General features: G+C 36.2%; 1 protein-coding gene across 1 annotated transcript in view; it reads right to left on the reverse strand.

Annotated features, from left to right (window-relative positions):
• Nucleotides 1-831: 831 nt before the first annotated feature.
• CYLC1 (cylicin 1) overlaps nt 832-14079 on the reverse strand; it is a gene marked incomplete at both ends in the record, with an annotated part of 47467 nt that continues 34219 nt past the window's right edge. The window contains one exon of the mRNA XM_079764528.1: nt 832-864. Within this exon, the coding sequence (XP_079620654.1) occupies nt 832-864 (33 nt within the window). The remainder of the gene's footprint in view (nt 865-14079) is intronic.

Consider the following 14079-nt stretch of genomic DNA (forward strand, 5'->3'; position numbering starts at 1 on the left):
CCTGATCTCAGGAAAGAATATGGCAAGCATAATCATGGAAATATGTAAAATAATTGACAAATGTCTGTTATTATTCTAGGGACACTTTCAGGTTATTATTAAAGAAAATAATAAACTAAAAGGAAATTGTCTAAAGGTAAATTATTACATTGAAAACTCTGTATGTGTATGTGGGAAGTGAGAATTGCTATATACATAAAACTCTATTTCTTTTAAGGGTATGAAAAATATGCTTACTTCCCTCTATTCTATTTACTCTTTTTTAATTGTTGTTAATGCTCACCCAAGGATATATATTTTCCATTGATTTTTAGACAGAGTGGAAGGGAGGTAGGGGGAGGGAGAGGGAGAGGGAGAGAGAGAGAGAGAGAGAGAGAGAGAGATGAGACACATTTATTGGTTGCTTCCCATAAGTATCATGATCAGGGCTGGGATGAAACCTGCAACCCTTCTGTGCATAGGAGGATTCTCTATCCACTTAGCATAACAATCTAGGGCTCTATTTACTCTTTTAATAATAAATAGAGGAGAAATTTAACACAATATAAAAGGAAAATCACTAAGTTTTAACCTAAACTGAGAAACTGCTTCCAAATGAAGCTTCAGAGCATGGGGTAAAATACTGCAGTACTTTAGTTCAGATATTTAATGAATAAAGTACACACCTCTACAAAGACTTCTATATATTACATGCAAAAAATCAGATCCTGGTACTCACAGAAGACTTGATTTTATTTATTACAGTCCCACAGAAGTATAAATGCCCATTTGAGAGTAGCTGGGGTTTACTGTGGTAAGGCCATTCTGTGAAACCAAGCGCTCAGTTGTTCTTTAAAGCAGCTTGTGAATCCACTTTGCTTCAGGCTAAGAAATAAAGTAAAAGAAAAGAAAAAGATTAAGTGTTATTTATCTAATCATTATAGAGAGTTTCTGGTGTGTTAAGCACTAAATGAAAAAAACAGAATGCCGTAAGTGGAAGAGCACTTGGATATAAATTTTAGTTATTTCTAATTAAAAATACAGGTCCATGGACTCCACCCCAGACCTACCAAGTTAAATTCCGAGATGGAGTTAGCAATGTGCATTTTCAACAACTTTCCTGGGTGATTCTAAAATTCATTCAAAGATGAGAAGTACTGAATTCTAGTCCCACCACCAGCATTTGTGTAAGAAACCAGGCCCTAGCAATGTTACATTATAAATCTAAAGTTTCACAATTATTTTAATATACCAGAACTTTAAAAATTGATAGTGAACAAAAATACATTAAAAATAGCTGATAGTCACTCTAAATTATACCACACTGATACAAGTATGTTTATATTTGCATGTTTTTGTCTACTTTCTCCACAACGTATTATCAAGGTTTCATAATTATTGTTTCAATTAATACATACTACTCTGTTTTACTAAACCATTCTCTTAATTTTGTACATTTAGTTTAATTTCAAAGATTTTTCTTATAGACTTATTGCACTCATCATTTTTATGCCTAGAGTTTGTTTTTCCTTCTGCTGATTTTTTCATTATATTTCTAATAATGAGATTACTGAATCAAATAGTATTGATCAAATTATGACCCTTCTTACATAGTCCCATATAGGTCCAGAGGAAAGTGAAGCCAATTTATGTCATTCCTCTTCTATAGTCAGCAGTGAATAAATGTACCACTGATCCTGAAGCCTCAACAACTCTACATGAAATCTATCTATCCATCTTTATACAATATATTTTACATATTTAATACATATAAAATTATATACACAATTTTATATATAGTTACTGCATTATTAAATGAAAAATGATCTCAAGGTTTTCTTTGATTATTAATACTACAGAGTAAATATTTTTCATTATTTTGTTTTTATATTTATCTCATCCTGCATAAATTCTCTATTCTTATTTCTTGATCATTTATTATAAAGATCTTGATTTTATTGTAATAAATGTGTTTTATCACTAACATTCTTGATTCACAGTTAAATGTTCTTTCCGACATCATGACACTTAACAAATATTTGGATACATGGAACAAACTGACAGTTATCATAGAGGACTGATTATTACAGAAGACCATTAAAAGAGCACTTTTAAAGAAACAAGATTACTGTATAAATGAAATATTCTTTTTAATAAACCTAAAGGTAACCATACATATAAAATCCCCTGAGATACACAATGTAAAAAAGAGGAAACAGAGAAACATGATAGAATACCACCAAACAAAAACAACAGAGAAACATAAAGGAAAAGAACCAATGGAGGCACAGAGCTAGCAGAAGAAAAAAAGATAAATGACTATTGGAAATCCTCATACATTGAATAATAACCTTAAATATAAATGGGCTGAATTCACCAATGAAGAGACACAGAGTAGCAGATTGGATAAAAAACAAAACAAAACAAACAAACAAACAAAAAACCCAGCCATACACTGTCTTTAGGAGAAACATCTAAACTTCAAAAGGAAAGATAGACTTAAAATAAAAAGGTAGAAAATGATTCTCCAAGTAAATGGCATCCACAGAAATTCAGGTGTAGCCATGCTCATATCTGACAATATAGATTTCAAGAGAACAAAAGACTAGCAAATAATACACAACAAAACATTAAAAAATATATGACAATCCAGTGGATTCATTTTAGGGGCACAGGGATGGTTCAATATAACCAAATCAATCAATGTCATATACTACATTAACAAAACAAAAGGTAAAATAATAAGATCTTATCAATAGATGCAGTGAAAACATTTAATAAGATATAATGTCCATTGATGATTAAAACACTCAATAAAATGGGGATAGGAGGAAAGTACCTCCACATAATAATAACTATATATGACAGACCTTCAACTAATATCATATCTAATGGTGAAAACCTGAAATCTTCTTCCCTAAAACCAGGATGCCCACTTTCACCACTCATTCAACATAGAACTGAAAATTCTATCCAGAGCAATCAGGCAAGAGAAATACAAGGCATCCAAATTAAGAATGAAAAAGAAAAAGTACCACTTTTTGCAGTTGACATCATTCTTTATATAGAAAACCATAAAGAGTCCACCACAAAAACTATTAGAAACAATGTACAAATACAGTAAAGTTGCAGGATACAAAATCAATTTAGGAAAATCCACTGCGTTCCTATACTAACAATGAAATTTCAGAAAAACTAAATGAAAAAAAACAGTTCCTCTTGAAATTAAAACAAAAAGAATAAAACACATAGGAATAAACTTAACAAAGAATGCAAAAATGCGTATATACTGAAAACTACAAAACATTATTCAAAGATATTGAAAAATACACAATGAAATAGAAAGATATTTCATGTTTATGAATTGGAAGAATCAACATAATTAAAATGTTTATGTTACCCCGAATGATATGCAGATTTAGTGCAGTCCCCATCAAAATCCCAATGCCATTTTAAAAAATAGTGTAGGTGTGGAGGCTGAGCTGGCTGCTGGCGTGACCGGAGGCAGTCATTACTGTTCTGCTTTTATGACTTGGAGATATTGGCTTTGGTTCTCTAGATTCTTCAGCAATCCTGGAGACACATAAATGCAGGAGAGAGAGAGCTGCATAACCAGACATCCAGAGAGGAACAATCATGGGGAGACAAAGAAACAGCCCACATATGAAAGAAAAGGAGGAATCACCAGAAAAGCAAGTAAACGAAATGGAGGCAAGCAATATATCAAAGAAAGAATTCAGAGCAATGGTCATAAGGTCACTGAAAAGGATGGAAGACAAATTCAACAAACATCTGTAAGAACCAAGAGGAAATGAAGAAGAACCAAGAAGAAATGAAAAATGACATCGCTGCAATAAAGAACTCAATAGAGAACATCAACAGTAGACTAGAAGAAGTGGAGGACTGCATCAATGAGCTAGAAGACAACATAGGAAAAAATACCCAGGCAGAGCAGCATCTAGAAAAAAAATTAAAAAACAGGAGGAGAGCCTAAGGGAACTTTGGGAAAACACGAAATGAAACAACATCCACATAATAGGGGTGCCAGAAGGAGAAGAAAGTGAGCAAGGTATAGAAAACCTATTTGAAGAAATAATGACCGAAAACTTCCTTGATATACGGAAGAAAAAACTCATACAAATCCAAGAAGCTCACAGAGTCCCAAACAAAATGAACCCCAAAAGACCGACACCAAGGCACATTATAATTAAATTGGCAAACACCAACAACAAAGTAAGAATCTTAAAGGCTGCCAGAGGGAGACTGAAAGCCACCTACAAAGGATCCCCCATCAGACTAGTGACTGATTTCTCAACAGAAACACATCAGGCCAGAAGGGAATGGAATGAAATATACAAAGTCATGCAAAGGAAGGGGCTGAATCCAAGAATACTGTACCCAGCAAGGCTATCAATCAAAATTGAAGGTGCAATCAGGAGCTTCACAGACAAAAAAGGACTAAGGGAATTTATTACCACCAAACCAGCAATGCAAGAAATGCTACAGGGTCTGCTGTAAAGAGAAGAAATAGGAAGGGAAAAAGAAACACAGGCATAAAGAATAAAAATGGCAACAAACAAGTACCTATCAATAGTAACTTTGAATGTAAATGGATTAAATGCCCCAATAAAAAGACATAGGGTAGCAGAATGGATAAGAAAACATGAACCATATATCTGCTGTCTATAGCAAACCCTCCTCAGAACAAAGGACTCACATAAACTGATGGTGAAGGGATGGAAAAAGATTTTTCAGGCTAATGGAAATGAAAAAAAAGCTGGGGTAGCAATACGTACATCTGACAAATTAGACCTCAAAGTGAAGGTCACAACAAGAGATAAGAAAGGCAACTTCATAATACAAAGGGAGCAATCCAACAAGAAGAAATAACTCTGGTAAACATATATGCACCCAATACAGGAGCACCCAAATACATTAAAAAAAAAAAAAAACAAAAAAACCTTCTGGAGTTTTCAAGGGAGAGATTGAAAGAAATACAATCATAGTAGAGGACTTCAATACTCCACTAACACCAATGGACAAATCCTCTAAACAAAAATTCAGCAAAGAAATACCAATCCTATATGACTCACTAGAGGAGATGGAATTAATTGACGTCTTCAGAACATTTCACTCCAAAGCCACAGAATATACATTCTTCTAAAGGGCACATGGGTCTTTTTCAAAGATAGACCACATATTGGGTCACAGGCAAAGTCTCTTCAAATTCAAGAAGATAGAAATCATATCAAGCATCTTCTCAAATGACAATGACATAAAATTAGAAATCAACTACCAATAAAAAAAATCAAACACCTGGAGGCTAAATAGCATGCAACTATACAATGATTGGGTTACCAAAGAGATCAAAGTAGAAATAAAAAGCATCATGGCAACAAATGACAATGAAAACACAACAATCCAAAATCTATGGGACACAGTGAAAGCAGTCTTAAGAGGGAAATTCATAGCTCTACAGGCCTATTTAAAAAAACAAGAAACAATGGTAATAAATTATCTTACCCTACAACTCAAAGAGTTAAAAGATAGCAACAAGAAAAGCCCAGCATAAGCAGAAGGAAGGAAATAATAAAGAACAGAGCTGAGATAAACGACATAGCAAAAAAAAAAAAATACTAAAGATCAACAAAACCAAGAGTTGGTTCTTTGAAAGAATAAACAAGATTGATGAACCTTTAGCCAGGCTCACCAAAAAGCAAAAAGAGAAGAACCAAATAAACAAAATCAGAAGTGAAAGATGTGAAGTAACAACTGATCCCACAGAAATACAAATGATTATGGGAAAATACTATGAACAACTATATTCCAACAAAATGGACAACCTAGATGAAATGAACATATTCCTAGAAAAATACAAGCTCCCAAAACTTAACCAAGAAGAATAAAAAAAACCTGAATAGGCCAATAACTACTGAAGAAATTGAAGCAGCGATCAAAAATCTTTCAGCAAACAAAATCTCTGGTCTGGATGGCTTCACAGGGGAGTTCTACCAATCATTCAAAGAAGAACTAAAACCTATCCTCCTCAGACTATTCCAAAAAAATTCAAGAAGGAACACTTCCAAGCTCTTTCATGAAGCCAGCATTACCCTAATCCCAAAACCAGGTAAAGACACCACAAAAAAAGAGAACTACAGGCCAATATCCTTGATGAAAATAGATGCTAAAATCCTCAACAAAATTCTAGCAAATTGGATTCAGCATTACATTAGAAAGATCATACACCATGACCAAGTGGGATTTATCCCGGGGATGCAAGGATGGTACAATATCCGCAAATCAATAAATGTGATATATCACATAAACAAACTAAGAGACAAAAATCACATAATCATAACAATCGCAGAAAAAGCATTTGACAAAAGCCAACACCCTTTCTTGATAAAAACTCTCAGCAAAGTGGGAATAGAGGGTTCATTCCTCAACATAATAAAAGCCTTGTATGACAAACCTACAGCCAACATCATACTCAATGGGGAAAAACTAAATTCATTTCCCCTAAGAACAGGAACAAGACAGGGATGCCCACTATAACCACTCCTGTTTGACATAGTACTGGAAGTACTAGCCATAGCGATCAGACAAGAAGAAGAAATAAAAGGCATCCAAATTGGAAAAGAAGTAAAACTGTCCTTGTTCGCAGATGACATGATACTATACATAGAAAACCCCAAAGACTCCATCAAAAGACTACTAGACCTTATAAATGAATTTGGCAATGTAGCAGGATACAAAATTAACAACCAGAAATCTATGGGCCTTTTTATAGTCCAATAATGAAGTCACAGAAAGAGAACCCCCAAAAAATAATCCCATTTACCATTGCACCAAAAAAATTAAGATACTTAGGAATTAACATAACTAAGGACATAAAAGACCTGTACTCTGAAAACTTCAGGACATTGAAAAAACAGATAGAGGAAGACATAAACAAATGGAAGAACATACCATGTTCATGGATTAGTAGAATCAACATCATTAACATGTCCATACTACCCAAAACAATCTATAGATTCAATGCAATCCCCATTAAAATACCAACTGCATATTTCAAAGATCTAGAACAAACTTTCCAAAAATTCATCTGGAATACAAAAAGACCCCAAATAGCCACAGCAATCCTGGTAAAGAAGAACAAAGTTGTTGGAGCGATCACAATACCAGATATCAAACTATGTTACCAAGCCACGGTTCTCAAAACTGCCTGCTACTGGCACAAGAACAGGCATATAGACCAATGGAAGAGAACAGAGAACCCAGAAATCAACCCAAGCCATTATGCTCAATTAATATTTGACAAACGAGGCAAGTTCATACAATGAAATCAAAACAGTGTCTTTAATAAATGGTGTTGGGAAATTGGGACAGATACATGCAAAAAAATGAAACTAGATCACCAACTTACACCATACACAAAAACAAACTCAAAATGGCTAAAGGACTTGAAGGTAAGACGGGAAACCATAAAAATCCTACAAGACTCCATAGGCAGCAAAATAGCAGACATATGCCAAAGAATATCTACAGACACAGCTCCTAGGGCAATGGAGACTAAGGAGAAAATAAACAAATGGGACTATATCAAAATTAAAAGCTTCTGCACAGCAAAAGAAACCATCAACAAAACAACAAGAAAGTCCACTGCATGGAAGAACATATTTGCCAATGATATTTCTGATAATAGCTTAATCTCCAAAATTTACAGAGAACTCATACAACTTAACAAAAGGAAGATAAATGATCCAATAAAAAATGGTCAAAGGATGTATATAGACACTTTTCAAAAGAGGACATACAGAAGGCCCAGAGACATATGAATGAAAACATGCTCAAAGTAACTAATCATTCAAGAGATGCAAATCAAAACATCAATGAGATACCATCTCACACCTGTCAGAATGGCTATCATCAACAAACCAACAAATGACTAGTGCTTGCAAGGATGTGGAGAAAAAGGATCCCTCCTGCACTGCTGGTGGGAATGCAGACTGATGCAGCCACTGTGGAAAACAGTATGGAGTTTCCTCAAAAAGTTAAAAATGTAACTCCCATTTGACCCAGTTAATCCCACTCCTAGGACTATATCCCAAGAAACCAGAAACACCAATCAGAAAGGATATATGCACCCCTATGTTCATAGCAGCACAATTTACAATAGGTAAGATTTGGAAACAGCCTAAGTGCCCATCAGCAGATGAGTGGATTAAAACCTGTGGTACATCTACACAATGGAATACTATGCTGCTACAAAATAGAAGGAACTTTTACCATTTGCAACAACCTGGATAGAACGGACAAGCATTATGCTAAGCGAAATAAGCCATTCAGAGAAAGAAATATCCCTCACTCATATGTGGAATATAATGATCAACATAATTTGATGAATAAGAATAGATCAATCTAGGGACTAATGGTAAGGTGGGGTTAGAGAACAACTAAAGGGCTTGTATGCATGTACATTAGCATAACCAATGAACACAGACACTGAGGCAGTGGGGGATTGCCCTGGGTGGGAATGGCTATGTGTAGGGGGGCTGTCAATTAGGGGAAAAGGAGACATTGTAAAACTTTAAACAATTAAAAAATAACCTTTAAATAATAATAAAAGAAAAATTAAAAAATAAAATAAAATAAAATAAAATAAATAGTGTAAAAAATCATCAGATTTGTATGGAACTACAAAATACCCCAAATTGCCAAAGCAATCCTGAGGTGGGGAAAAAAACTGGAGGTATTACACTATCTGATTTCCAATTAGACTACAGAGCAATGATAAACAAAACAACGTGGTATTGGCAGAAAAATAGACACACAGATCAATGGAACTGAATTGAAAGCCCATAAATAAATTCACATGTATATGTACAAATAATTTTTAACAAAGGAGCAAAAACATACAATGGAGTAAGGAAAGCCTCTTCAATATATTGTACTGAGAAAATTGGCAGGCCACATGCAAAAGAATGAAACTAGACCACAGATTTTTCCCCATGGAAAAATTAATTCAAAATGGATCAAATACCTAAATATAAGATCTGAAACAATATATTATATACAAAACATAAGTATTAAATGTATGGATATTGTTCTTATTGAATATTTAATGAATTTTACCCCAAAGGTAAGGAAAGTAAAGGCAAAAGTAAAAAGTTTCTGAACAAAAGAAATTGCTAACAAAACAAAAAGGCAATTATTAAATGGGAGAAGATATCTGCAAACAACAGCTGTAACAAGGGGTGAATATCCAAAATATATAAAGAACTCATACAAGTCAAAACCAAACAAACATTTATCCCAAGAAGACATAAAAATGGCCAACAGATATATGAAAGATACTCAACTTCACTAGCTATTAGGGAAATGCAAATAAAACTACTATGTTATAGCATCTCACACCTCTTAGAATGGCTATTATAAACAAGACAAGTAATATCAAGTTTTAGAGAGGTTGTGGAGAAAAAGGAACCCTCATTCACTGCTGGTGGGAATGCAAATTGGTATAGCCACTACAGAAAACAGTATGGAGATTTCTTAAAATTTGAGTATAAATTTACCATATGACTCAGCAATCTCTCCTCTGGGTATCCACCCAAAAAATTTGAAAACATTTCTCAATGATATATATGCACCCCTGTGTTCATTGCAGCATTATTCATGGTGGCTAAGACATGAAAACAATAAACATATACTTTGCTAGATGATTGGATAAAGAATATGTGGTACATATATATACATGGAATACTACTCAAACATAAGAAAAGATAAAATAGTGCCATTTGTGACAACACAGATGGACCTTGAGAATATTATTCTAAGCAAAATATGTCAGGTAGAAAAAGCTAAGAACCATATGATTTCACTCATATGTGGGATGTAAAACTGAAACACATAGACACAGAACACAGTATGGTGATTATCAGAGGGAAGGGGGCAGGTGGGGAGTAGTTAAGGGTAAAGAAAGCCAAATATATGGTGACAAAAAAATGACTTAAGTTTGGGTTGTGGGCACACAATGCAATATAGAGATAATGTATTATAGAAATGAGACCTATATGATCTTATTAACCAATGGAACCCCTGATAAATTTATTTAAAATAAAACAAAAGAAGAAGTAGAGAACAGGAAAGGAGAACTTAAGAGAAAAGATCAGTAGGGAAAAAGTTACAAGTAAAGTTTTTAAAGTTACAAAGATAATAAAGAATTAAAAACAAAGACAAAACCATATTAGAAAAAATGAAGGCAAATGTATGATGCACATAAACAAAATTCCCATTCATTATGGAATAAAACCAATAGAAAATATGTAAATCTGAGATGTAACCACAAAATTATATTATTTATAGATATAAAACCAGCGAATGAGATTAAAACGGCAGCACATTAATATGTATATAATAGAGGCCCGGTGCACCCTCTCCAAACTGGGACACCTCAGGGGATGTCCAACTGCTGGTTTAGGCCTGATCCCACTTGGGCCTAAACCAGCAGTTAGACATCCCTCTCACAATCCAAGACTGCTGGATCCTAATCGCTCGCCAGCCTGCCTGCCTGATTGACCCTAACCACTTCTGCCTGCCAGCCTGATCACCCCTAACCACAACCCTGCCAGCCTAAATTTATTTACACCTAACTGCCCTCCCCTGCCAGCCTGATCTTGTCCCCAACTACCCTCCCCTGCGGGCCTGATCTCACCCCCAATTGCACTCCCCTGCTGGCCCAATTTCCTCCAACTGCCCTCCCCTGCTGGCCTGGTCACCCCCAACTGCCCTCCCCTGCCAGCCTGATCTCTCCCCCAGAGGCCCTTCCCTGCCAGCCTGATTTCACCCCCAACATCCCTCCCCTGCTGGCCTGATCTCGCCCTCAACTGCCCTTCCCTGCTGTCCTGATCACCCCTAACTGCCTCTGCCTGCCTGATCACCCCTAACTGCCCTCCCCTTCAGGCCTGATCTCACCCCCAACTTCCTTCCTCTGCTGGCCAATTTGGTTCTGATTTGTCGGTTTCTATGCCAGTCAGCGTCAAAAGCTATGCCTCCTAGGCAGCATTGGCTCCTCACAGTTGATACAGATTTGGTTCTGATTGGTCAGTTTCTATGCCAGTCAGCATCTCTGGGCCTAGCAATTGGGCCTGATCAGAAAGGCGGAGCTGATCAGCAGCTCTGGTGGTAGCCTGGAGAGAAATGGAGGCACAGCTGCTGGGCAGGCCCGGAAAGAAAGAGAAAGGCAAGTGCCGATCAACAGCTGCCACAGAGGCTATGGATCAGACCCTGCTTCTCTCTTCAGGCCTCTCTCCAGGCCTGATTCGCAGCCCCCTCAGCAGTCAGTGTTGGGTCACCATGACTGCAGCCATGCCTGACTGCCGGACTGACTTCTGGTTGGTCCAGCCTCCAGTCATTGTGGATGTGATGGACCCAGGGTTTTTTATATATTAGGATGTCTTTCTCTGTCCAAATCATTACATTATACTGGTACTTGAATATGTCATAATTAAATACAGTGAGATGTTTTCAAATTAAAGCATCTGTAGCTTTTTAAAAAATAGATCAAATTAGGTAATGATAGTATCAGAAAAAATAACCTCTTCAGTCATGCCACTATACTGTACACACACTTATATTTTTTTAAAATTCTAGAAATCAGAGTGATGCCTAAGAATCCCTCCATTCTTTCCTAAGAAGTATTTCATGAGACAATCATATTTATTCAATTTCATGATTACTTTTTGTATTCTAATAGTTAGCCACCTCTTCTACCTCATTAGGGGAATTCCATTCCTATTTCATCATAATTATGGGCAGATATATGTCCTACCTCTCTCACGAACCATTAAAAAACACCAAATACTTCCTATTGTGCTGTCCACACTGTTTTCAATTTAGAGCTCATCTAGTTCAATTCTTCCTTTGAAAATGAAGAAACAGTTCCAGAATAAGAAAGGGATATATTTGCCTTGTTTTATCACCAAGCAACATATTTCTTAGGAAAAAGGTATAAAGTTAACAAGATCCCACAGCTCCAGAGGTTTTTGTTGTTGTTTAAATTCAATTTGTTTTTTTGGCTGATTTCATGTAGAATAAGTACTTTGATGTGTACTCCAGTATTACACAAGCAAAACTGATTTTCTTTGAATAGAAAGAATTGTTTTTGCAGCCTCTTTCTTTGGGTTTTCTGTTTCTTTGGGTTTTCTGTTTTTTTACTCTTAACTGTAGAAATTGACAAAATAAGCTATTTAATCAAATGCCTAGTATTGAGTACAATTTTATGTAACTTCTGGGTTCTCAGTAAATTACAACACCTCTTGGAAAATGAACTATGCTATTAATAGACTGATTTTTAGGAAATGATGACAATTAAAATATTGATTGGTTTATTTACTGACAAACATTTTGTACTGAATTGGTTTATTTTGCCATATACTTCTACAGACTGAATAAAATTAAAATCTATATGCATCAATATTTGAGAAATCTTTCAGTTTCCATGAAAATGCATAATACATACAATACCAGATACTATCCGAAGCACCATACATGCTTCAATTTCCTATAAGGTTTTATCAATATCTCATTTTACACTTGAAGAAATTAATGTCAAATTAATTTAGAAAATTTCCCAAAGATATCTGGATATTAAATGGTAGATTAAAAATTTAAATCAAAGCTGTCTGAGTCCAAAATTGTAGATAGAAGCTACTCGATTATATAACATACATGATGCTTTCTATTTTCAAACAAGTTATTTAGTTCTTTTGGAAGATGTTATGGGATCTCTTTATTAAAAGAGTACAGTACAATAAAACCTTGATTATCACAATACTCGGAGTTGGGGAGTTGATTAGAGTTTATTTTTTACTAAGGAGTAGGTTTTCTTATGCCCTGTTGAAAACTTCACCATGAGGAATATAACTTTCACCACTGTAGAAAGCCAAGAATAAATAAAATAAATTATATGCACATTATTTGGTTATATACAATTTAAAAATTATTGCACAGCAAAGTAAATCATGAAAAAGCCAATAGACACATGAGACTTGAGGAAAATACAACAAAGAAGATAGACGAAGTAATCGTATCTAATAATAGAGTAACATGTAAATTACCAAGGCCTGGTGCACCAGCGGACAGGCACCCAGCTCCACTGAGAAAAGCGAAAGCGTGTAGGGGACCCTACATGTGCATGATTCAATCATGCACTGGGCCTCTAGTATCTATAATATTAAGATAATATTTTATAAATTGACAAAACGATATAAATACCTCATTAGAAAAAATGGGTAAAAATCCTACATAATAAAATGGTAATATGTAAATTACCATCACTCTGCTACGCCCACGATTGGGCCAGCAGGAGGCGCAGGGGGCGGGACTCAGGGTGGCCGGGGTAGCTGATTGGGCCAGCAGGACGCTGAGCTCGCGGCGCCAGTGTCATGGCTGCGCCGGAGGCTTTCGGAAGGCTTGGTGCGGGAGCAGACAGCCTGCCAGCTCCCCCGCTTTGGCTTTTGATCGCGGGGGAGCTGGCCGGCTGTCTGCTCCGGCACAAGGCCTTTCGAAATCCTCTGCCGCGCCGGAGGCTTTCGGAAGGCCTGGTGCACCGGCAGACAGCTGGCCAGCTCCCCCGCGATCAAAAGCCAAAGCGGGGGAGCTGGCCAGCTGTCTGCTCCCGCACAAGGCCTTTCGAAAGCCTCCGCCGCGCCGGAGGCTTTCAGAAGGCCTGGTGCACCGGCGGACAGCCAGCCCGCTGGTGCACCAGGTGCATGATTAAATCATGCACTGGGCCTCTAGTATAAAGACATAATTCTCAAGCAATCAAAACCAAGTGACCAAAATATTTCAAAGGATATTCAAAATCACTAGTAGTCAGGGAAATGCAAATTAAAGTCTGAATAAAGTACCATTTTACATCCATTAGAATAGCAAAAGGTAGATATTTAACATCTATTGCTGACTGTGATGCATAGAAGTATGTATTATTTCATGGTCTTTAAATAACACAGTAACACAACTTCACTCTCTCTCCTGTTTTCTGCACCACTCGTGTGTGTGTGTGTGTGTGTGTGTGTGTGTGTGTGTGTGTGTGTGTTT

Source organism: Cnephaeus nilssonii (genome assembly GCF_951640355.1).
Source record: "Cnephaeus nilssonii genome assembly, chromosome: X".
NCBI lineage: Eukaryota > Metazoa > Chordata > Mammalia > Chiroptera > Vespertilionidae > Cnephaeus > Cnephaeus nilssonii.